Raw genomic sequence first — 26,950 nt, 5'->3', positions numbered from 1 at the left:
TATTTTGGGCATTTGATTAAAACCACGTGTGTGTGTAAAACTATGTATTATGATGCCAACAAAACAAACCAATAAAACTACATTTCTATTTATTGCACTTACGCATTATATCATTCAATAAAACTATGTAAATGGATTTCTTTGGAACAGGGGCGTGGCTTCTGGAAACATGCGTCATTCTTTCCCGCTCCACACCACAACACTTTCTGTAGACTTGTTATTAAAGTGATACTTTTTGTAAAGCATAAACACCAATTTTAAAATATTTGAAATATCTGATAAATAATAGGGTTAATGTAATTTGACGGGTTAATTTCATGAAATACTAAGCAAGTTCTAAGTTTGTTGCATTTAGATATCTCATTTTTTTTTTATTCTAAAGATGTTTTACCATTCAAGTTTTAATTTTGTTTTATTTATGTGAAAGAAGTAAAATTTAATTTGTTTATTTGTTTGACCGTTGATTTGACAATGATTATGACAATACTCGACAATTCATAAAAAAAAAAAAAATCTCTCTAAATAATAACATACTTTCGTATTTGTTATAACTAAGAGACGCTTCCAAGGCTCATTGTCATCAAAGTTTTATCTTGGCACAAACGTATCATCACTACCAATGGACTGGCTGTTAGTACTGGAGAAGGAAATTATGGTATACTAGATTTTCTATACACTGGTTTAATTAAATGGAAAGGTTATTCGATCTAAAAGACTATAGTATTATTTTAAGGGCATGGGAAAAAAATGGACGTAAAAGCTCATGTTGTGAATGAGAAATAATTAATGAGTACATTTGAACATGTAGGTGGGTTGTTCGTGATGCTTTTGTCTCAATCACAAGTCGAAAACATGTAAAAAAAAGAAGCCGTCCAAATAGAACTTTTCTGATTAGGTGGATCTTCCAAGTTCCAACTCATTTCAAAAGAAAGAGAGAAAATTAAAAGTTTTTAATTTTTACTTAAGGTAAAAAAACAATATTAATTATTTATAGAATGGAACGACTTTAAACTTGAGGTATTTAAGTGCAACAAAAATGAAACTTCGTAGTAAAACCACTTTAATTTTCTTTTGAGGTACATAGATGGAACACATGTGAAATTTGATTGCTATTTAAATTAACCATAATTTGCCCAAACTAACTTTTCAATTTTTACTTAATAGGTCTCTAATTTTTTTTTTCTGTAATTTTTTTTTTCAAACTTTCAAAAAGTGTATCCACAAAGATACTTTTGCATTTCACAATCTTGAAGGGTCAGTCGGTTGTCATGCCTACAAGGCATACCACATACACATATGCATTCTTAATCAATATGGAAGCTATATATTTACGATAATAACAAGTAACATTGCGCAAACAATTGAATTTGGATGCCAGTGGGGACGAACTCATAACATGATCGGGAGCGGAAAAAAAACAAACATTAGAGTAGGTGGCCGAAATAAAAATTTCAAAACAAAATAATATAAACAAACAAGTTTAATTTTATTCAAATGATAAATACAATGATGTGAATTGGAATCTAGCAATCGGGTCTTGTTGTTGGATCTGGATCATAGATCGAGAATAGGTGTCATTAGCAAGCTCCAGACTTGATTAACAGCTGCCATTGTAGAGATAAACCATTAGAACCACCCTAAATACTATGCCCCGTAAGCAAGCTCCAGCTACCAAGTTAGATCGATGTGTAAGAGGAGATGGTTTCTCTAGACCAAATAGAACTATCTTGAGGAGAGGTGTATGCGTATTGTGGGGGCTCAAATCTAGTAGTTAGGATTCTCCTCATGGAGGAGAAAGTATTTTATTATAGGGTTAAGTCAAGGTACAATTAGGTCACACCTTGTGCCAACCCAGTTCTGACACAGCTAGTCATGGGATGGGTTGATATATTGTTCTCTCCTCGAGTGATGCCTTACTGTGCTGCCAATCAACATTGTCATGATGTGATGCCAAATAGTGTTGTTATGTTGTGTAGGCCGTGCTAATAGACCTAACATCATCAAGTCCCCCGCCCCCACCCAGTCCGATATGACTGATTTACTACCAATTATATTGGACTGGATATAGTCATATAAGTCATACATCATCAAGCCCCCTAGTCTGATATGATTGGTTTGTTTCCAGTTATATTGGACCGATACAGTCATATAAGTTGTATATTATCAAGTCCCTCCGATCCAATGCGATTGGTTTGTTGTCAATCATATTGGAGTAGATATAGAAAATGTCCATCAAAGTATAAAAATAATGATCAATCCTTGTCTATAGAATATGAAATATTACATGGCGATTATCAAGGTAGACTTCGATATACGAAATGTGGGGTTGGCTTGATAATTGTTTCATATGTCGTAGGGGTGTGATATGGTACATCCAATCAAGCTATGACTCATCCTTCGTGTGTTTATTTGTAAAAAATGGTCATGACGTGGCGTATCAGCTTTGTTTGCAGGTTCTAATGACCCACCATAACGTGGTCTTGAGGCACCATAATGTGGTGGTGCTTGTTAGTGAAAACCCTAATTTTCGGGTCTTGGACCCTATTTAAGGAATATTAAGGCTAGGGTTTCAGCCTCCATCTTCCTCCCAACCTCATACACCCTAACCCTAGCTTCCATTGAAGTTGTGAGCTCATTCTCGGTGCATTTTGGTGATTTTAGGAGGAGAATGAAGATTTTTGGTGAGGTGGTTTCGTAGAAGGCATTATTTCTTTAGCTAAGCTCATTGCTTGGACCTTGGTGAGTGGCAAGCTTAACCTATTTCTTTCCATGTTGCTAGATCCCTTGTTTTTGTCCCTTCTTTCCATGTTTTGATGGATTTAAGTGATGGGATCTCATAAAGTTTGCAAATTTATGAATCTCCACGTTAAAATAAGCAAGTAGTGTCTTGGATCAGGATTATAATCAAGTTTTGATGTCATGCATGGGATTATAGTCTTTAAACCCTATTTTTGCCCTAAAATAGAAAAAGGGTGTTTTGGACATGTAATTCCATAAATCCATGATTCTTAAGGTCACTTTATTGCATGAAACCATTCTAGAAACTTTAGAGGTGCAACTCTAAGTATTTGGTGCTTAATGGGAATCTTGATGCATTAAGTCACCATTAGTGGTTATGTGGGGAGTTTGGCATATGGAAGGGTTTTGAGAGTTAAAGTTGGAAACTTTACCCATCAAGACCATGAGAAGGACTAGATCTAAGCCTTGGAGTTCTTGTAGTTAAAGGAAAAGGGACTTAAGGGGTTAAGGTGTCCTGTCGCATCACCACGGTGTGGTTGAGGTTGCCATGATATGGTGACTTGGTCCAAACCGTCTGTTTTTGTGGTTTGTGACCATGGTATGGCCAAGGAGGCCACGACGTGGTCGCTTGTTGGGTGGACTTTGACTTTTGATTTTGACCAAGTCTGACCTAGGGTATTTAGAATATTTTGATCTGTATTCTGAGTTTTGTTCACTGTTTTTTTAAGGTGACCGGTAGATTGATTTCGGAGCAGCGTGTTGTTTCAGTTTCTCATATGTCTATGAGATGAGTCTCCTCACTATACCCATGGGTTGAAGGCACCAATGCTGGCCTACTAGGAATTGTATTGTAGAATGCTAGTTATTGGGTGATTCTTGCATGAAAGACCATGGGGGTCGCCCATGTCCTTTGTATGTAAGACTAGGATTTGGCCCTTGGTATTAAAAGGAAAAGACTATAGGGGTGGCCCATGACATTTGTATGTAAGACTGAGATCTGGCACTCGACATTACAAGTATCATATTATTGAGTTGAAATATACCACAGATGCTAAATTTTAAAGTATTTTCTTGGTGTCGAAGCAACACGAACTCCAGATGGAATGGTGCTCAGCCACCGGACATACACTTTGGATATTCTTGCTGATTGTGGTCGTCAAGGTTGTTGCCCACGTTCATTTCTTATGGAACAAAAACATTCGTGTTGATGATGCTGAAAAAACACCTCTTGTTGAGGCCATCCATTTCTGTTATCTCATTGGAAGTCTTTTATACTTACAGGTCACTCGACCCGACATCACCCTCGCAGTCAATACCTTGAGCCAGTTCGTCTCTACTCCTCGACAACTCCATTTTGATGCTGCTCTTCGCATTCTGCGTTATCTCAAAGCTACCTTGAGACAAGGGATTTTCTGCCTTCCACCGGGAATCTTACTTTAAAAGCCTACTGTGATTATGACTGGTTTGGTTGCCCACTCACTAAATGTTCCAAAACTGGTTATTTTATTATTATGGGTGGTGCTCCTATTTCCTGGAAAACAAAGAAACAATCTGTTGTTTCCAGGTCATCTGCAGAGGCTAAGTATCGAGTTATGGCTTCTAGTATCAGTGAGATATTATGGCTTTGTTGGTTGTTGAAAGACTTAGAAGCACCTCAATCAGATCCAAACGCCTATTTACTGTGATAATCAAGCAGCAAGACATATTGCCGATAACCCTGTCTTCCATGGATTGTTTCTTTGTACGTGAACGTATCAAGTGTCGTCAAATTCAAACCTATGTCATTAGCTCCAATGACCTGGCTGCCGATATCTTCACCAAACCTCTTGGTATCGACGGGTTTCGTTATCTCCTTACCAAGCTAGGCGTTCGCAACCTTCACGCTCCAATTTGAGGAGAGTAAAGGAGTTATCATATATATATATATATATATATATATATATATATATATATATATATATATATATATATATATATATATATATATATATATATATATATATATATATATATATATATATATATATATATATATTAAGCCTTTATCTTATTTCCTAGGTTTTCTCCTTTGTTTTTTCTAGCCTTATAAATACTTTGTAATCGTTTTCAATCAATCAATTATCAATAAAAATTTAGAACTCGTATTAGGTAACATTCATTTTAGAAAAATAGTAGCATAAAAGAATAAAAATTAAGATAGATTATAAATTGAAGACAAAACTTACATTCCGTTCCCGAGTTCAACTTAACAAGAGAAAAAATGAGTTTATACAGAAAAGTCTCATTATTTTAAGAAAATTTTTAATAAAGCCTTAATTTTTTTAAACAGAAAAATCCTGATTATTTAACAATTTACCCAAATTAATGAAAAAATCATTTTTTTATATATTTGAACAGAAAATAACAGATTAAGTGATTTTTCTCAAAATAATGAGACTTTTCTGTTAAAAAAAACATTTGAAGACTTTATTAAAAAAATTTTCAAAATAATGAGACTTTTCAGCAGAAATCTCAAGAAAAAAAAAATGAGTGGAAATGAAAAGAAACAATTAACGTTCTTTGAGTTTCACTAAAATAAAGGGACGTATAAGAAAGTAAAGGGAAATGAAACAATCATTTTCCTCCTAACTTTAAAGAAAAAATAATTAATTTTCTTTTATTTTTATAAATTCAAGAACATAAAAGAAATTTTTTTTCTTTTCCTTTTCCTTATCTTCTCTTATTCATTTATTTATGTGCTAGATGTGAGATTCATGTATTACATAAGTTTATTTAAAAAAATTAAATATAAAATTTTAACAATTTAAGAAATATGAATTTATAAATAAAAAATAAGAAAAATATTGAATTATTAAAATTAATGAAGTTTTAATATATTGAATACATTATATATATTAACTTTTTCTAATAAATACCGTACATATATATATTTTACATATTAAATGTGAAATTTTAATTTAATAAAATAAAAAATACAATAAAATAAAATACAATTGGAAAATGAAAAATTTAAAAATTCTAAAAAATTTTATGTATCTAAATGAAAAAGAAAGAAATATTTCTTTCTTTTATTTTTTTAAACTCGAAACTAGGCGTTAAAGATTTCTACACATGAACCCATCGAATCAAAACTGTCGTATATATTTTCTTTGAAAAACATAGACCGAAATGAAATAGATAGGTCATCACGCAACAAGGATATACGCTCAGTGAGTAATTAACTTGATTACTGATCAAGTGGTTGTCTCAACTCTCAAGGATCAACCCAGAACCTTTAAACTTCTCATCGGTAATTTCATCGATGCGTTGCTTCATCTCCACGCTCAGATAGTTTTTCCAATCTCCGATTTCGCCTTTCCTAAAAAAAAGCCGATTCTCCACCTCGAACACCTTACCGAATTTCACCACACCTTTCTTGTTCACCTCCAGATTGCTCAAATTTTCGAAGCTACAAAGCTCCACAATTTTCTCTACCACCCCCTTCTCCAGTTCCTCCGCCGTGAATGGCTTCCCCATGAACGCCGCCAAGTTTCTTAGAGCCACCTCTGGCTGCTTCATCATTTCCTCGTACTTCAAGAACAGAATCTTGTCCGGAGATTCCAGACTCGCCCTCCAGTATGACAGAACATGTTCCCAAAATGGTCCGAAGTCCGAAATCCCTTGACAGAAAAGCTCAAACGCTTCATCCAACGAGAAGGGAGGCAGATCTTTCGATCTTTGATTGCTCATGAAATGCCATTTTGAAATCAAAACGTCTTTTGGGTCCCTACAGATGTAGACGAACTTGCAGGAAGTAATGCACGGTGGCAAGAGGGTGCGAGGGTAGTGGGTTGCGAACATTCGGGGAGCAGGCAAGTGGGTGAAGTCGGTAGGGGGGTAGCTTTCGATGTCGAGGTAAGGGAAGGCACCCTGTGGGCCATGGTGGAGTAAAAAGTGGTCGGAGAGGGTGTAGCGGTGGCGGTTAATGGTAGCGAACATGAGGGCTTTGAGCCAGGTGGTTCCGGTCTTCATGAAGGAGGCTAAAAAGATGTCGGTGGGTTGAGATTTGAAGTAGATGTGAAGAAGCAAGTGGTTTTTGATGTAGTTGGGGTGAAACCAGAAGCCATTGTAGTTGTAGAGGTGTTTCTCCATCCATCCATTGCCTTTGGGTACTATTTCTATCAGGTGTCTGTGCTCCTCGCAGATTTTATTGTAGTCTGCGTCTTCTTTTGATTCTGGTTTTGTAAGAGGTGGAGAAGTCGACATGATGAAGAATCGTAGGACAATCGTAGACAGTGTCTCAGGGACAAAGTCACAAAACTCCTCTTCTTATCCGCCGTTAGCAATTCTGAATAAAATTTTAAAGTAAGTTACATAAATGGCCCCTACGATTGTACAAAAGTTACACTTTCTTTCTGACTTTTATAAGTCTGGATTTTGTTGTTAAAACATGAAAAAATAAATAATGAATAACATCAATCATCTTCATATCTAGAAACGCGTGATGAAGATCATGAAAATGTTTAACAACTGAAACCCTTAAAAGCATGATGAAGAGCATGGAAATATTTGGGTATGACAGGAAAATATGAGAAAATAAATAATGAATAACAAACCAACGGACCATTTTTGTAATTTTCTCACTAGCAATCCGATAATAATAATAATAATAATAATAATAATAATAATAATAATAATAATAATAATAATAACTAGATGAGGAGCCCGAAGCTAAACAGATACAATCGAGAGCATATGATTTGAGTCGGAAAGTGAGTCCATTCAACTTCGTTGTCCTCTTCGCATACCAGAAAAACAATACTGGACACTTGACAGAATTAGAATTTATAGTATAAAGTCCATTCAATACTTGTCTATTGATGTTTCTTTCACCTTCAAACATAAGTCCTGAAACAGGATGCTAATCACCAAAAATTGAGCAAATACTATAACTGATACATTGCTGTAACAGGAGGAAATGAAAAACAAAAACAAACAAAAGTGACAACAAATAATGAGCTCTTTGGGAATCTTTTCATATCCATAAGTAAAAAGATGTGGCTGATTGCTAACATAATCAAAACTTTAAGAAATATTATAAAAATATATAGAAAATCAACAGAGTTTATACCGGTCGGGAAGAACATGAATTAAAACTGGTAGTTTCTCCTTTATCATTATAACACAAGGTGGAGTAATAGATGCCTGCAAGTTTGTGATATTTTGAGCTCATTAGAATAAATAAGTAATGCAATGAATATATGGGCTGCAAAGGGTAAACTCATCATTTTTGAAGTTTTATGCAGCTCGTTGTAATTAACAACATAAGGAAGGAACGTACATGGAGGAAGGCGTGCCAGATCGATTTGAACCAACTCAAATATATGAACAAACTGTATATGAGCATAACAATCAAAGATAAGTTTGAATGAACAACATATATATGAGCATAATAGAAAATAAATAAAATATAAGACCTTAAATGAATATTATTACCAACACAATTAAATTTTGAATTGAAATCATCAATTGCATCTTCTTTGTAGCTCTTAAACCCTTCGATGATGACCTTCAATAAAGCATCACCAATTTAACCTAAACCACATATAAAAAAAAACGGTTACCAATCTAACCAGAAAATGAAAGCATTGCCCTTACGTGTCATGCATATTGGATTTTACATATTTACTTCCCTACCTTTCCCCTTTATCTTAAAAAAAAATGATAATCCATATCCAAACACTGTAGCAAAACCTTCTTGAATTAATAGGTTAAAAAAATTGGTATTACTTTTGAAGTGTTTAATGAATCGCAAGCCTCATATAGATAATATTTCCTTGATTTTTGAAAAAAATATGATCATAAATTGTACTTTTTTTTTTGTTTAAACCATAATCATAAATTAAAAAAAAAAGTCAAAACAAAAGGAAAAAACATGATTATATCTGATATACCCGCTTCTTGCTGAGATAATGCTCTCTTCTTTCACTTTTGAGGCTTCTGAATGAACAACTACTTCATGGGTTTGTAAATCACAAATGGATTCGATAGCCTATTTGGGTAAATCATCAATATCTGATATATTTGAATATATCTAGTTAAAAAGATTTCATGGTCACACATACTCATACATCGCTTACACAATACTCTAATGTCCATTTACATATCCATAACTATAATATTTTGTCATGATCTAGCTGATAATGAAATTTATTTATACAATAAAAATGATTATACATAGAGATATTTACCTGATTACTATGTAGATGGAACATGGATGATCCTTTACTGATGTTTTTTGTATGACAGGTGCAATTTTATAGTGAAGGAATCATCTGTTTAGGAGGATTATTGGATGGATTTCCTAGTTTATATAACTCAAAACAAATTATGAAGAAGCATAAAAGTTTACTCCCTCAATTTTTTCAAAAAAAATCTCAAAATTGTATCATGCATTATGTATGTATCATAGGTAATTATAGTGTCGCAACTAAGCCTTCTCGGGATATTATATGGCAGCTATTGGAAACCTTATACAAACATTCTTTTTACCCTGATTTTATGAACCAAACAACTGAATAATCTCCAAACTACACAATCATATAGTAAATAAAATTGAGTATTTTATAATTGTTTTTGAGGGATGACTACGAATGTGATTAGTTGATTTAGTAAATCAAATACAGTGGCAACCTGGCTGCATAGATGGAGGCATCTTCTTAATGAAACACCAAAACAAAACTATATCTTAAAAAATGTGAGTTCCATCCACAGATGGAGTCATATTCTTAGAATTATTAGAGTAGTACATATTCACTAAGGAATTTTATTAAACAGGTAACATGTGATATATAGCCTACCATCTCAAAACATTCCTCCAAATATTACAGTTTACTTCTATATCCCATTTCTTTCATTAATCGATAACACCATATACAAAATTGGAAATAAAATTGGAACATACCAATTTCTTTACCGTTGGGTTGTGTTAGAGGAAAGACTATGGTGTGGAGCGCTGATGGTAGAACCGAACTCTAGCACAGCATGACCCCCTATAATTAGCAGAAAAACAATTTCAATAAGTCTTAATAGAAAACATAAATCAAGAACAACCAAATGTTTAGCCTATGTCTATCAGCGACAAAGCTATGGAATCGGAAGAAGTAGAAACACAACTGTAATAAGGGGATAAGAAGGAATCAAAACAGAAACAACATGCCGGCTCTAATTTGCACATTGAATAACTTTCTACTAATTTGAACCTGAATGAAAAAAAAAACCCACAAAACCTTAAACCTGTATTGGAGTTAGAACAGGAGAAGATGAAATTAGAAATGAACAAAAAAAATAGAGTCGAAATGTTACCCAAATAAAAGTGTAGCTTAATTACAAATCCAAAATGAAACCTTCATTCCATCCTAGCTTCCTGTGTGAAAACGAACCTTTGTCTTATTTGTTTGCTATTAGTGGAGCCCTAATCAAAAACCGGATTGGAGAGGATGTCGATGAAGCATATAGGTAGTTATCTAATTGAGAGAGAGTTGGTCAGAAGTAGAGCCGCAGACAAACGCGGTGAGTCTGAAGCAACTCTAGCTCCAAACAGGCGGTATTGGAGAAACATGGAGGTGAATGCGATTGATGATTTTTGCTGATGGAGCGTCTATGGTTCCTGGATTTGGGAGAAAGGCGGGAGAAGAAGAGAAATAGAAGCAAACCTTGGAGGAGAAGCGGAGGAACTGTTCTTCTTGTATGTCGATGCCTTTAAAGAGAGACGGTGGATTTTGGAGCCAATGGAAGCTTGTTGATGTGTAGAAAGATGGAGCGGTGGACATGTGACTAATCTGTGTACGTTTTTTATTGGAAGTAGAAGCGGTGGATGGAGACGTGTATAGCACAAACGGTGCAACCAATAACAGATCACCAACAAAGAAACCTTCAGGAAAATCCGTTTATGTGGCAACAACACATGGACACACAACGTAAAACAAAAATATTAATAAAAAATCCAGAAAATGACAAACCAAAATAATCAAAGGACCAGTTTTGCCAAAAAAAGATCAAATTAACTGTAGCGAATAACAAATAAATTTAATATATAGTATAATAAAGTATTGTGCTGTTCAAAATAATAATAATAATAACAATAAAGTATTGTATATTCTCCGATAGATGAGATCATATGACTAGGTTGTGCCGCACCAGTTGTCACTCACAATAATATATTTTAAATTGATTTTTTTAGGTGTGTCATACATTAGCTTTTGCAATTAATTTTTATATCAGTTCATTCAACATTTTTATAAAAAAGTTTTCTAATTATTCAAGTATTATATATATATATATATATATATATATATATATATATATATATATATATATATATATATTTAATTATTTAAGATCTACAATAATATATATATATATATATATATATATATATATTATTGTAAATATATTTATAAATTTATATATCGTATAAATATTTATTGAGATATAATTTATAAACAATATAATACTACTAAATCATACATAAATATATTTTAAAATAAAATTTTAATAAATAATAGGGATAATAACTTAAAAGGGTAATATATTTTTCGATTTGTATATGTTTAATCACTGAGTTTTTTTCGTCTACATTCACCCTTTTAACTTGGTAAACTATACACATTCAGTCCTTATGACCGACAACATCAGGTTAGCCGGTAAAAATGACTTAACAGAGTAATATATATTTCTCATTTTGTACATATTTAGTCTTTAATATATATTTTTTTGTTGCAAAATAAGTCAATTTTATTTTTGTACTCATTCAGTACTTATAAAGGTTTTTCTTACAACATCTTACGTGAGACATTCATTAGTGAGGTGTTTGGGACTTTTGATGTTTATGTCCATCGCGATCTCGACTACAACTTTCATTTACATTACTCCCTTAAAAAGTAATATATTTTTATTTACGATTTTTATATCTATATGTTTTTTATGAATGCGTGTATGGATGTTTATTTTATAAATCGTAAGTAAAAATATATTACACTTTAATGAAAGTTATTTTAAAGAAAGTTGTAGTAGATTAAAAAAAACGCGTGGATATAAAGATCTTTAAAACCTTATATCGTATGAAGAAGTTACAACGTTCAAAATAAAAGACCTAAGCCAAACCACAAGACCTATGCAACCAAACATTCGAGATCGCGATAGACATAAGCATCAACAACCCCAAACACCCCATCAATGATTGTCACATATAAGATGTCGTGAGGAAAACCTAAAGAAATCATTTATGCGTATTGAATGAGTACACAAACAAAAATGTCTTATTTTGAAACAAAAAAATATTAAATGACTAAATATGTACAAAAATATTAAGGATTAAATGTATATAAAATCAAAAATATGTACAGTTTAACAAGTTGTAGGGGTAAATGTGGACGAAAAAAAAAAAAAAAAAAAAAAAAAAAACTCATTTTACCTACAAATCAAAAAATATATTACCATTTCAAGTCATTATCCCAAAAAAATAATTAAAAGAAAAAAAAAAAAGAAAAACAAAGCCGGCTATCTTAGTAGTAATCTTGCTAAATACTTCAAGGCTAATAGTGAAATCTAGGGATGAGCATATGGACCGGAGAACCGGCCGGAACCGGTACCGGAACCGGAACCGGCACCGGAACCGGAACCCGATGGAACCGGTCGGGCCGGGACCGGGACGTTATTTTTGTGGATTTTTGGAACCGGGAACCGGTAGGAACCGGAACCGAGTTAACCGGAACCGGTAGAACCGGCAAAAACCGGAACCGTATAATGCTATTTTTCAAGGAGCGGTTCCAACATTTGAAGACACGACAAGAACCGGTAGGAACCGGGAACCGGTAGAACCGGAACCGGTGGAACCGCCGGGCCGGTTCGGTTCTTGATGTTGGCCGAAGCCGGTTCCCCGGTCCGGTCCGGTTCGAGCCAGTTCTGGCCGGTTCGGTCCTTTTGCTCATCCCTAGTGAAATCAATCTAAAACACCTATTTAAAGTCCACGCTCTAAAAATAGTAACAATTAATATAATAAAATATAAGAACATGATTAGTGATTTTTAATTATATATGTTTTTTAAATAATACCATAATACACAGGAACATGATTGGTGATTTATAATCGTAATCTTTTTAAGTAGTACTAATAATAATAATAATAATAATAATAATAATAATAATAATATTTTATTTTTGTATAAATAAATTAAGATTTTATATAGAAAAGTCTCATTATTTTAAGAAATTTTTTGATGAAGTCCTAAAAAAATTTGAATAGAAAAATCATGTTTATTTAATATTTTTCCCAAATTAAGGAAAAAAAATTTAATAGAAAATTACAGATTATCGTATAAAATTAAATAATTAAGACTTTTCTATTCAAATATATATATATATATATATATATATATATATATATATATATATATATATATATATATATATATATATATATATATATATTCAAAATAATGAAACTTTTCTACATAAAACCCTATAAAATAAACTATCATTTTGCAAACTACGATAACGAACTTAGATTTTGATAATATGCTTTTTTTTTGAACTTTTATTTTAAATTTTAACCAAAAGTTAATTCTGAGTTTTTAATAAAATTTATATTTTAGTACTTTTTGACCTCGGACAATGTATTGTATTTTTAAAAGAAAAAGATTGATCAACATTTAAAATATTTAGTATTTACTGTCTAACCGCCAAAGATAATGGTTAATTTATAAAATGAAGATGAAACTTTATCAACCAAAATTTGATTATTTGGACATGAAATCGAGGAAAGAAAATACCTTCCTATTAATAGATTTATAAATTCTGCAGATAATTCATCCAATAAGATTAAGGATAAAACTTAAATACAAATGTTTTTAGGAAGCCTTAAGTCCTTAACTACATTTCTAATTTTTATAAACTTGCTATAGACAATGCCCCACTCTATGATCGACTAGAGAGAACATAATCAATAAGTTCTACTCTTTCCGTATAATGCGATGCCCTTTCTCTCATTTATTAGTCCATTAGGATGGCGTATGGAAGTGGAACAAACTATACATTGTGTCATGTTAACTTTTAACCTCTCATTGTACATTTTCTTTGCATGTTGGTCCAAACTCCACGTTAATTTATAAAATAACAATACTTATTTTAAGTTTTAACATTTCCAACTTTTGTTTTGTTTGGTTGCTAGGTAGAAACATATATTTCTTTCAAATGTCTACAAAAAAAATCACTCGACCAAAAAAATACCAAAAGAATGTAACTTATAAAAACCCCAAAATGTTAACTTTTAACCCCTCATTGTACATTTTCTTTGCATATTGGTCCAAACTCCACATTAGTTTATAAAACAACAATACTTATTTTAAGTTTTAACATTTCCTACTTTTGTTTTGTTTGGTTGCTAGGTAGAAACATATATTTCTTTCAAATGTCTACAAAAAAATCACTCCTCCCTCGACCAAAAATATATACCAAAAGAATGTAACTTATAAAAACCCCAAAATGTTAACTTTTAACCTCTCATTGTATATTTTCTTTGCATGTTGGTCCAAACTCCACATTAATTTATAAAACAACAATACTTATTTTAAGTTTTAACATTTCCTACTTTTGTTTTGTTTGGTTGCTAGGTAGAAACATATATTTCTTTCAAATGTCTACAAAAAAAAAAATCACTCCTCCATCGACCAAAAATATACCAAAAGAATGTAACTTATAAAAACCCCAAAATGTTAACTTCTAACCCCTCATTGTACATTTTCTTTGCATTTTGGTTCAAACTCCACATTAATTTATAAAACAACAATACTTATTTTAAGTTTTAACATTTCCTACTTTTGTTTTGTTTAGTTGCCGGGTAGAAACATATATTTCTTTCAAATGTCTACAAAAAAAAATCACTCCTCCCTCGACCAAAAATATAGCAAAAGAATGTAACTTATAAAAACCCCAAAATGTTAACTTTTAACCCCTCATTGTACATTTTCTTTGCATGTTGGTCCAAACTCCACATTAATTTATAAAACAACAATACTTATTTTAAGTTTTAACATTTCCTACTTTTGTTTTGTTTGGTTGCTAGGTAGAAACATATATTTCTTTCAAATGTCTACAAAAAAAAAATCACTCCACCATCGACCAAAAATATACCAAAAGAATGTAACTTATAAAAACCCCAAAATGTTAACTTTTAACCCCTCATTGTACATTTTCTTTGCATGTTGGTTCTAACTCCACAATAATTTATAAAACAACAATACTTATTTTAAGTTTTAACATTTCCTACTTTTGTTTTGTTTGGTTGCTAGGTAGAAACATATATTTCTTTCAAATGTCTACAAAAAAAAAAAAAAATCACTCATCCCTCGACCAAAAATATAGCAAAAGAATGTAACTTATAAAAACCCCAAAATGTTAACTTTTAACCCCTCATTGTACATTTTCTTTGCATGTTGGTCCAAACTCCACAATAATTTATAAAACAACAATACTTATTTTAAGTTTTAACATTTCCTACTTTTGTTTTGTTTGGTTGCTAGGTAGAAACATATATTTCTTTCAAATGTCTACAAAAAAAAAAAATCACTCCTCCCTCGACCAAAAATATACCAAAAGAATGTAACTTATAAAAACCCCAAAATGTTAACTTTTAACCCCTCATTGTACATTTTCTTTGCATGTTGGTCCAAACTCCACATTAGTTTATAAAACAACAATACTTATTTTAAGTTTTAATATTTCCTACTTTTGTTTTGTTTGGTTGCTAGGTAGAAACATATATTTCTTTCAAATGTCTACAAAAAAAATCACTCCTCCCTCGACCAAAAATATACCACAAGAATGTAACTTTTAACCCCTCATTGTACATTTTCTTTGCATGTTGGTCCAAACTCCACATTAATTTATAAAACAACAATACTTATTTTAAGTTTTAACATTTCCTACTTTTGTTTTGTTTAGTTGCTAGGTAGAAACATATATTTCTTTCAAATGTCTACAAAAAAAAATCACTCCTCCCTCGACCAAAAATATACCAAAAGAATGTAACTTATAAAAACCCCAAAATGTTAACTTTTAACCCCTCATTGTACATTTTCTTTGCATGTTGGTCCAAACTCCACATTAATTTATAAAACAACAATACTTATTTTAAGTTTTAACATTTCCTACTTTTGTTTTGTTTGGTTGCTAGGTAGAAACATATATTTCTTTCAAATGTCTACAAAAAAAAAAAAATCACTCCTCCCTCGACCAAAAATATACCAAAAGAATGTAACTTATAAAAACCCCAAAATGTTAACTTTTAACCCCTCATTGTACATTTTCTTTGCATGTTGGTCCAAACTCCACATTAATTTATAAAACAACAATACTTATTTTAAGTTTTAACATTTCCTACTTTTGTTTTGTTTGGTTGCTAGGTAGAAACATATATTTCTTTCAAATGTCTACAAAAAAAAAATCACTCCTCCCTCGACCAAAAATATACCAAAAGAATGTAACTTATAAAAACCCCAAAATTTTCTATTTCCAACCCTATACTATCACCAACCTGTCAACTCGTAACACAATCAACAAGATAAGGATGACCCATATCCACATACCTTTCCCATAACGGCTTATACTTCCCAATAGCAAACTTCAACCATGGCTTCAAATTCCCATTAAAATGAATCACAGCTGCACTTTCTATTAGCCGATTATCAATCCCAACATCAAACCCTAATCCCAACACATGCCACCTCCGGTCAAGTGGCTCAGTCCGCCCATAAAAGGCCAAAAGTCCAGCCGGCAGAGTCCCCAACTTCCACAAATTCGAACCCACATTCGAATGCTGTTCTTCCCAATAATGATACACACCTGTTACATTAGCATTCCTCCATGCCACCAAATCAAAAACATTTAACCCGAAAGCCCACCCACAACCCTGCGGGTCAATCTTGGAGCTCAAAACCGGGTTTGAAAAGTTCAGATATTTGTATAATCGATGAAAACCATCCAGACATGTTTCAACAGCTCCGTTTACATTCCCATGAAGATCCAACGAGAATAACGGGGTTAAATCTTTCTGAACGATCACATCATCATCAAGAAACACGATTTTTTCAAGGTGGGGGTAGATTTCCGGGATGTAAAACCGTAAATAATTTAATAAAGATTCGTTTTTTTGGGTTAATTTTCCAACCACGGGGGAATAAGAAGCGTTCAACCAAGTCAAATCTTGGAATTTTTGTACTTCAATCATTGACCCTTTGAAGTCATTAGTCACAAACCAAGCTTCCATGGTGGCATAATTAGGTTCGCTAGTGACTACATGGAACACGAGCTGTTTCGGGTGGTCGGTGTTGGAGACTGTGGAGTTGACCACCGCGTTGACCGCCAGTAAGTTATCGGAAAACAAACAGAAATGGTAAAGATTGTTGTCGAGTAATCTTGGAGAGTTTTTCTTCTCTTCCACAAAGTCACGAATTGTCTTTTTAGAAAACCAATCTGCTAAAAGTTTAACATTGACACAATGAAGATTCTTGGGCACCGATTCAGCTGCTAACTGCCCGAAAAAAGCAGCTTGAACTGTGGCTGCGTTTGCCCGTTCTTCAAGTGCTTGAATGTGTGATTTCATTGTCATCATTGTGGTTGCGATGTCATAATGGTGATCTTGTGATTTTAAGATTAGGGATGATAAAGTGGTGATGAGGGGTTCTGCTTCTTCTTCCATGATGGGTTCTTCATTCATGGCAGCTTTTGAGAGTAGAGATTGGCAGGTTCTTATTTTTGAACTTAGTTGCCATGCGAGATGAAGGTTATTGTGTTCTTTTGCTAAGACTACATAAGCTTTTGCTAGTGTCATTTGCTCGAGCAGTTGGCGGGTGTATGAATTGGGTCTTGCTATCTCATTTGTTAGATTCAGCTTCATGTGAGGAACTTGTACATTTCTAGCCTTTCGCTCCTGAAAATAATCTCCCAAAAAATTCAATAAAATCAACACATTGACAAAGGGATTTTATTTTTTAGAGCTTTTGATTGGGCAAAATACAAGAAATAGCAACATACTTCCATTTCTTTCTATTATAGAATTAGCATTGTATTTTGAAAAATGTTGTACAATTTTCTTTTTGTAAGAAAAATATAGAAACTACACATAAAAATACCAAACTTAATCCCCAAAAGTAAAAGCAAAGTGTCGTATTTAAGAAACTCAAATAATAAGTACCAAAAAGCCATATCCAAAATAAGAAGAGACAAAAGCAAAGAGGCTAATACAGCAGAGACAACCTTCTTAATGAAGTATTGGGAATTTTAACATTCAAGATTTAATTAATATCTGAACAATCAAAACCTAATACAATTACACTAATAAAAGTGTACTGTTTTTTTTTCAATTTTTAAGGGGCAATTATTATTCCAAGAGTGGAAAGTCATCATATGAACTCCAATGTTGATAGGCATCTCAATCTGACCATGACAACTTCCCACCTAACATGAATGCTTCTATCAATTTCTACTTTAAAATTTAATAAAGCCATTAACTAAACAAAACATTTGCCTGTTAGATGCCTAAAATAATCTTGAAAACACCAACAACCAAAACTTTAGTATTAGTTGACTCAATAGGTCAATGAACATTATTAACCAGATAAAAGATTGAAAATTTTCTCAATTTTAAAGATGAACCCTATAAAGAATTGCATTTGAAAACATTAATAGGATCTAAGTGTGCTGTAGAATCATACCAATACATGCGTTTCAACGCGATCTTGATCTTGATAATTGTGTTGAAGAACAATTACAACAAATCCAGCAACAGAGAACAACCCAAGAAACACCCAGATCCAAATTGAAATCTTCCTTCGAACCCGGCGCCGGTAGTCGGCAGCCCGCCGGCGCATCTTTTATCAAGAATCCAAATCCACAACCAATCAGTAACAAATAAAGCTCATTAAATCACTCACTCATAAGCTTCATAACAAATTTTGCAATCTGTATGGAAAACCAATCAACCAATCAAGAATCAGAAGCAACCAATCACAGCTACTGGAATCGATATGGAGTTCAATCGACTATGAGTCGATTTGGTATAGGAAAAGTTCAATCAGATGAATGCAAAAGAGCGAGGGGGAAACGTATGTGTTTATGTTGAGCTCTTGGGACAGAAGAAAATTGTCGGCTTTGGGAAAAGAAGAGGAATGTGCACACAGGTGACAGAGTGTCTGAGTGGGGTTCGCGTATTCGTTCGTTAAAATAAAGAAAACGGAAGGAGGCGATTAGGGGGAGAATAAGGGCCAGCGCATCAGTTTATACGCCTTATTACGCCCCTGGGCGCATCTAAAAGTGACTCCTTTTTACTACTCGAGAGTGTAGTCATCACTAATGCTTTAAGAAATATCACTCTTTTTTCTATTGATCATTGTGTTGATACTTATCTTTCAAAAGAAGCAACAACAATTGAATTAAAACGTGGGATGCACAAGAAGGTAATTAAATATAGAGTTATTCACTAAAAAAAACTTGGAAAGTTTCAAGCAAGCCTTGAACCATCAATATTTTGGAAAGGGATATTTACTTTTGAGTAAAATAAGGTTTTGGTCCCTATGGTTTGCCAAAATCATCACTTTTGGTCATAGTATTGTGATTTAATCATATAAGGTCCATATTGCATTATTTGATAACGCCCTTAGTCTCTAGATCGACTTTAGCAAAGAGAAGGGTGTTTTTTTTTTACCTTTTAAGTTGTAGTAGACCTCTTGCCTTCAAACCCTATCTCATTCTTCAATTGCTTCACTCCAAACCACTAAGAATTGCTTCAAATCGTCCATGACATCCTCATTCTTTTCTTCCTTTCCAAGTTGTGTTCTCCCAAATAGAGAGAAACCATCAAGCTTATATACCTCTAGTCTATCGATATTACATTATGGTCCCTCATGTTTGAGTTCTCTCAAATAAACACCATTTGACCAATATTTTAATGGAACTTCTTATTCTTACACATTCACCCTACAATTTTCCATTCCTATCAATATGGCCATGACTAAGTCAAAATAGTCCTTCATGTTTATCTAATTGGCAGTTTTGACCCTTCAACTTCAAAAGTTTGCACTTAGGCCAAAACTAATTAGTACCTTAATGTTTCCTAAATAATCATTGTAACACCGAAAAATTTCAAAACAAAATTTTCATTGAAAATCACATAATTCTCATAATATATTTCAGAAAAATCTTATTTATTAAGTTTACAATTCGCAACTCCATAATTGTTTGGCTAAAATCCAAGATCCTCAAAAACGTAACTCTTTCACTGGTATGTATAATCAAGTCGGTGCCTTCCCGCGATCCTGAGAAAAACCCGAAACACATAACACATAACACGGTAAGCACGAAACTTAGTGAGTTCCCCAAAATACCACACACACACAGCTCATTAGCCACTCGAGATTATATCACTGTAAGACCCTCCGACCAATGTGTCTCAGTGGGACCCTCCAGTTCCACGGTTCATTAGACCCTCGGGTCCGACCTGTAAAGCTCTGCATAACATAAATCACAAAGACATAATGCACAACATGATTCACAAAACATAAGGCAGGATAACATGATACTCAATGTAATCACATAAGACCCTCCGGTCACACATAATAACCACTCTAGGTAAAGTATAATGAGAAGACTCACCTTGCAAGCAACAAGTAATTATCCTCGAACTCGAATCTCGAACTAGCCATTGCCTAACACATAGGGTAAATATCTCTAATTAATACTCGATTATCGACTCTAAGTAACCAAATGTTACTCTTCTCTCTCTAGCTCTCGAATTGGGTAAAAGACCATTTTACCCCTCCATGGTCTCCAATACTCATGTTGACCAAACCCTAAAGTCAGCAAAAGTCAAACTCGAGTTAACAGTCCATGTTTGACCCGACTCGTCGAGTGCACTCTTGCGACTCGTCGAGTCCCCTCGTTTCCTCAGAAGTCTCAAGAAAGTCTAGCTCAACTCGTCGAGTTAACCCCCAACTCGCCGAATTATCGCACAATCAAACCCATCGGAACGTTAGGGTTTACTCTCTAGCTCAAAAGAAATGCACTAAAAGACCCCAAAATTAGCTCCTTTCACACTCTCTAGCTCAAAAGGACGTTAGGGTTTACTCTCAATGAAGGTGAGCCGCAAATGAGGCTATTAGTTCCCTTATATAGGCCCCAACCCCCGAGAAATTAGGGTTTCTCTGCCTAGCACCTACTCGGTGAGTCAGCTCTCTGACTCGTCGAGTCCACTCATTAAATCTACGCTGGAAACTAGGGATAAGCATATGGACCGGGGAACCAGCCGGAACCGGTACTGGAACCGGAACCCGATGGAACCGGTCGGGCCGGGACCAGGACGTTATTTTTGTGGATTTTTGGAACCTGGAACCGGAACCGATTTAACCGGAACCGGTAGAACCGGCAAAAACCGGTAGAACCGGAACCGTATGATGCTATTTTTCAAGGAGCGGTTCCAACATTTGAAGACACGACAAGAACCGGTAGGAACCGGGAACCGGTAGAACCGCCGGGCCGGTTTGGTTCTTGATTTTGGCCGAAGCCGGTTCCCCGGTCCGGTCCAGTTCGGGTCGGTTCCGGCCGGTTCGGTCCTTTTACTCATCCCTACTGGCAACTCGGCCCTACTCGGTGAGTCGGACCCACGACTCGTCGAGTTACTCTATAAGTCTCAAGGTTAAACACACATTAAGGTATCCGAAAGTCTGGATGTTACAGTCATCCTCCATATAATTTATGACTTTCAATTCCTACTTATTAATCAAAAGTCAATTCCTAACTTTTAGGATTAGCAACTTTGATCCTTAATTATAATTTATTTCAATTTGACACTATTAAACCTCTACTTTATTTATATCGTCATCCTTATCATATATTTTATTTGTTATCTTTTGAATATTTATTTTTATTAATTGTTTATATTTATTTGATTTTATTTCCAAAACCTTCAATTTTTAACTAAATGGAGCAAAAACTTTCAGGTCCATTTTGAGGATGTTACTATTTCGTATGCCTTAGGACGATTTCGTCCTCGCAGTCATCTTGAAATATAGAAAGAGTAAATTTATAATTTTCTATTTAAATTTAAAATATTATCTAAAATTTTCTTTTTATATCATTCCCGTTGAAGAAGGTAAATTTGAGTCCTTTCAATAATATCGTACTTTCAACAAAGATTATTTTGTTCCAAAACTTTATTTGTTTCAATCTTCGCTCTCTCTCTCTCTCTCTCTCTCTCTCCCTATATATATATATATATATATATATATATATATATATATATATATATACTTTTACTTTATACATGATCTACTAATTCCATCTAAATCTATAATTTTTATTTGAGTATCAATCTTTTCAATACTAATTATATAATACTATTATTAATATATTAGAACTTATAATATATTAATAATCACAAGTGTACTTTCTCTCATTTTGTCTATCCAAGTATTGCAATGCCATGCAACCCAAATGGACCATGCCGAGTCGGGTCAAGTACATACCAAATAAAGTTATGGACTTAGACACTATATCCAACAGTCTCCCACTTGGATAAGTCTAATAACTCTATTTACAGATATGACTTCAGAATCCGACTAGCAATCGTAGCTCTTTCAAAGTCTCTCGGAACTGAGATGATGATGATGTGCCATTTAAGACAAGTGATCATATAATCCTATGCTCTCAAGATATCAGCCGGACAAACACATGGAACATGGTCTTACTTATTGTCTAGCATTTGTTTCTCAATCTCTGATTTGTTTCGACATAGAACTAAATTGAACATATCAATTAGGTTCTGACCGGGCCCGGTACATAAGTCAAAACCGAATCATCGAGGGGCCCAGATATCACTTCTATTTCTAGAAGGAACAGATAAACTTCGACTGATATGCTTGTACTGACTACTTGTTAAATTATACACAAAAGCACGTTTTATAACATCGAGTTACCAATGCGTTTTCGTACAATCAATGGATAACCAACTCATAGTCAACAACTCATATCTCTAGGTTTGAAGATTTATATGATATTACCGTCTCACAATCACTCTAGATAAATTCCATGAAGTGATGCAAGTGAGCGTGGGTTGAATCCAATAGTCAGGCCTTATGAGTACTTGTGAATGTTGTAGCAACCATTGCTATGTCTAAAGCACTTTAGAAAAATCATACAATCTAAATTCATGACAGTCTTAAATCAATACCTACTTCCAAAGTTTGACTGACTGTGGATGGTTTGAATAATAATATACTTATTCTGGAAGTCAAAACATGCAAAATTGAAACATAGTAAACGATCAACATAAGATAGTAACACTTTTACTCATAAATAAATAACAACTTTTATTTAATCATCAAATGTCAATTACATTTTACAAGTTTCAGAAATCTAATTATTGAAACTAATATCATCCTTCAGCCCAATGCGCCTCGCATGCTGTAAATGCTTAACCCTACTCAGTCCCTTCGTGAGGGGATCCGCTAGTTTCTCATCTGATGATACCCTCTTTGCCACGAGGAGTCCTTCTATTCTATGTCTGATGAAATGGTATTTTCTGTCAATGTGCCTAGATCTCCCGTGATCTCTTGGTTCTTTAGCCAAAGCAACCGCACTTTCGCTGTCACAGAAAATTTCCATTGGCTCCTTTATAGCTGGTACAACTCCAAGGTCTCCGATGAAGTTCTTTAGCCATATCGCCTCTTTTTCTGCCTCACTTGCTGCTATGTACTCTGATACACAAGTTGAATCAGCTACGGTCTCCTGCTTGGAACTTTTCCAATTAATTGCTCCTCCATTTAGGATAAAGACCTAGCCTGATTGAGAGCGGAAATTATCCCTATCAGTTTGAAAGCTAGCATCACTATATCCTTCCACTCTCAAGTCATCACTGCCTCCGAGGGTAAGGACCTAGTCCTTAGTCCTCCGCAGATACTTGAGAATGTTCTTTACCGCTGTCCAGTGTGCCTTGCCAGGGTTCCCTTGATATCTACTGACCATGCTCAAAGCAAAGGCCACATCAGGGGGAGTACAAGTCATATCATACATGATCGAGCCCACAGCGGAGGCATATGGTATAAGACTCATTTCAGCTATCTCAGCCTTTGTACTCGGACTCTGAGTCTTACTCAGCTTGGCATTACTCTGGATTAGTAATGCTCCTTTCTTGGAATCTTGCATACTGAACCTCTTCAGTACCTTATCCACATAAGTACTTTGACTAAGTCCAATTTGTCTCTTACTCCTGTCTCTTAATATCCTTATCCCTAGGATATAGGCAGCTTCCCCAAGGTCCTTCATAGCGAAACACTTCCCAAGCCAAGACTTAACCTCTTGTAAAGTTGGGATGTCATTTCCTATGAGAAGTATGTCATCCACATACAACACCAAAAAGCTGACTATGCTCCCACTGGCCCTAACATACACACATGACTCATCCTCACTCCTAGAGAAGCCAAACTCTCTGACCTTCTCATCAAAGCAAAGATTCCATTTGCGAGACGCTTGTTTCAATCCATAAATGGATTTCTCAAGCTTACACACTCTATTAGGGTATTTTGGATCGACAAAACCCTCTGGCTGAGCCATGTAAACATCCTCAGCCAACTTCCCATTAAGGAAAGTGGTTTTGACATCCATTTTCCATAGTTCATAATCATGAAATTCAGCTATGGCTAATAACAACCTAATAGACTTAATCTTCGCTACTGGAGAGAAGGTCTCATCATAGTCAACTCCCGGAGGTTGAGTAAAGCCCTTCGCAACCAGTCACGCTTTGTAAGTGTGTACCTTCCCATCCATGTCAGTCTTCTTCTTGAAGATCCATTTGCACCCTAGTGTCTTACGACCGGGTACATTGTCAACCAAGTTCCAAACTTGATTGTCATACATGGACTGAATCTCGTTGTCCATAGCCTCCTTCCATTTTGCAGACTCAGGGCCTGCCATGGCTTCCTTATAATTATTAGGTTCATCCAAATCTATCAATTTACTATCACTGATAAACGTATCACCTTCAGTGGTGATGTGATAACCATAATAAAATTCAGGTGTGTTCCTCACCCTAGTGGAACGTCTTTGAGGTACAAACTCATTTATCAGCTCAACAGGAGTTTCCTCCTCAGGTTGGCTGACAGTATTTGAGGTTCCTTCACCACTTGACTCTTGAAGCTCTTCAAGGTCAATTTTTTTCCCACTGTCCCCTTGGCTTATAAATTCTCTCTCAGGAAAGACTCATCTTCTTGCTACAAAGACCACATTATCACTGGGTCTGTAGAATAGGTAACCAAAGGATCTCTGTGGGTAGCCGATGAAAATACACCTCTCGCTTCGGGGTTCAAGCTTGTCATGAGTCTCACGCCTCACAAAAGTTTCACAGCCCTAAATCTTGATGTGGTCCAAATTGGGCACTTTCCCAGTCCACATCTCGTGAGGTGTTTTGGCAACCTTTTTAGTAGGGACTAGATTAAGGATATGGGCGGCAGTCTCTAAGGCATACCCCCAGAAAGAGATTGGTAACGAAGCTCGAATCATCATGGAACGAACCATATCCAACAAGGTTCGATTGCGCCTCTCAGCCACACCATTCAGCTGTGTTGTCCTAGGAGGTGTCAATTGTGAGACAATCCTACATTCCTTAAGATAGTCAAGGAACTCAATGCTACGATACTCTCTTCCCCGATCAGATCGGAGCATCTTGATGTTCCTGCCCAATTGATTCTCAACTTCCTGCTTAAACTCTTTGAATTTTTCAAAGGTTTCTGACTTATGATTGATTAAGTAAATATATCCATATCTACTGTAATCATTAGTAAAAGTCACATAATTGGGATTAGCATCCCTTGTAGCCACTCTGAAGGGCCCACACACATCCGTGTGTACAAGGTCCAGCAAACCTTCACCCCTATCACAAGTACATGTGAAGGGTGACTTTGTCATTTTTCCAAGAAAACAATATTCACAACTATCATCTAACTTGAGGTCAAATGATTCCAAGACTCCATCCTTTTGGAGTTGGCCTATGCGTTTCTTGTTAACATGTCCAAGACGACAATGCCACAAGGATACTTTCTCCAAGCTATCTGAAGAATCAATATACAACACATTATTTCCTAAATTGTCTACAACATTCACAGCTTCATATACATCATCACAAGGTAATGCTTTAAAGTAAAATACATCATTATGATAAACATTAATAGCACCATTATTATTATCAAATGCAAATGTAAAACCTTGTTTGTACAAGCCATGAAAAGAAATAATATTTCTCGCCATTTCCGGTGAGTAACAACATTTATTCAAATCTAACATTAACCCATTATTAAGCAATAAAGAATAAACTCCTATCTTGGTGACAGGCGATGCTTTCCTGTTGCCCATGACTAAGTTTATCTTCCCGTGCTCCACTTGCTGACTTCTTCTTAGGCCCTGCAAATCAGTACAAATGTGAATACCACAACCTGTATCAAGCACCCAAGAATTAGCATTAGATGAGTTATTAGACAATATTGTATAAATACCTGCATGGGTCGGTTTAACCTTCCTATCCTTTACATCTTGCAGATATTTGGGGCAGCTTCGCTTCCAGTGCCCCTTTTCCTAGAAATAGAAGCATTGTGCTTCCTTTGGGTTTGAAGAAGGGGCAATGGGGCCTTTCTTTGTCCCACTTGAAGAGGAACCATCAAGGGGCTTACCCTTGGTACCCTTCGAAGGGGTTTTCCTCTTCTTACCCTTCCCTTGTCCAATTGCAAGAACAGGGGCTGCTGAAGGAGTAGAAGTAGCAACCGCTTTACCCTTAATGCCATTTTCAGCTGTCCTTAGGAGTCCTTGAAGTTTGCTAAGCGTGACTTCCTCCTTGCTCATATGATAAGTCATACGAAACTAATCATAACTTGGAGGTAAGGAATGGAGAATGATGTCAATCGCCATTTCCTCAGGGAAGTCAACATTAAGCTTTAGCAACCGGTCAACGAACCTTTGCATCTTCTGCAAGTGACCGGTGATGGGTTCACCATCCTTTATCCTTGCAATTATCATGAAGGAAATGATTTCATACCTCTCTTGACGCGCGCTCTGATGATACCTTTCCATCAGATCCTGGTGCATCTCATAGGGGTAGCAATCTTCATAAGACTTTTGGAGCTCCGGAGTCATT

General features: G+C 34.8%; 2 protein-coding genes across 4 annotated transcripts; both read right to left on the bottom strand.

Moving 5' to 3' along the window:
* Nucleotides 1–5,776: 5,776 nt before the first annotated feature.
* LOC111915700 (cytosolic sulfotransferase 5) lies at nt 5,777–10,733 on the bottom strand. Of its 3 annotated transcripts, XM_052768884.1 has the most exons (7): nt 10,084–10,733; nt 9,683–9,770; nt 8,673–8,770; nt 8,215–8,313; nt 8,060–8,111; nt 7,850–7,923; nt 5,777–7,066 (listed from the first exon to the last, which is right to left on the bottom strand). In XM_052768884.1, exon 7 carries the CDS (start codon nt 6,982–6,984, stop codon nt 5,986–5,988), a length of 999 nt encoding a protein of 332 aa, XP_052624844.1. In that variant the 5' UTR covers nt 6,985–7,066; nt 7,850–7,923; nt 8,060–8,111; nt 8,215–8,313; nt 8,673–8,770; nt 9,683–9,770; nt 10,084–10,733; the 3' UTR covers nt 5,777–5,985. The 3 variants fall into 3 exon arrangements, with proteins under 3 accessions (XP_052624844.1, XP_052624842.1, XP_052624846.1); XM_052768882.1 differs by lacking the exon at nt 10,084–10,733 and having other exon boundaries at nt 9,683–9,979; XM_052768886.1 differs by lacking the exon at nt 10,084–10,733 and having other exon boundaries at nt 5,777–7,923; nt 9,683–9,979.
* Nucleotides 10,734–16,020: 5,287 nt separating this feature from the next.
* LOC111915699 (hexosyltransferase GAUT11) lies at nt 16,021–19,066 on the bottom strand. Its single transcript, XM_023911328.3, has 2 exons — nt 18,492–19,066; nt 16,021–17,707 (listed from the first exon to the last, which is right to left on the bottom strand). Exons 1-2 carry the CDS (start codon nt 18,645–18,647, stop codon nt 16,316–16,318), a joined length of 1,548 nt encoding a protein of 515 aa, XP_023767096.1. The 5' UTR covers nt 18,648–19,066; the 3' UTR covers nt 16,021–16,315.
* Between the last annotated feature and the right edge of the window lie 7,884 nt (nt 19,067–26,950).

The sequence above is a fragment of the Lactuca sativa genome, chromosome 1 (genome assembly GCF_002870075.4).
Source record: "Lactuca sativa cultivar Salinas chromosome 1, Lsat_Salinas_v11, whole genome shotgun sequence".
NCBI lineage: Eukaryota > Viridiplantae > Streptophyta > Magnoliopsida > Asterales > Asteraceae > Lactuca > Lactuca sativa.
The sequence above is the reverse complement of the archived record's forward strand: the minus strand, read 5'-3'. Positions and strand labels throughout refer to the sequence as shown.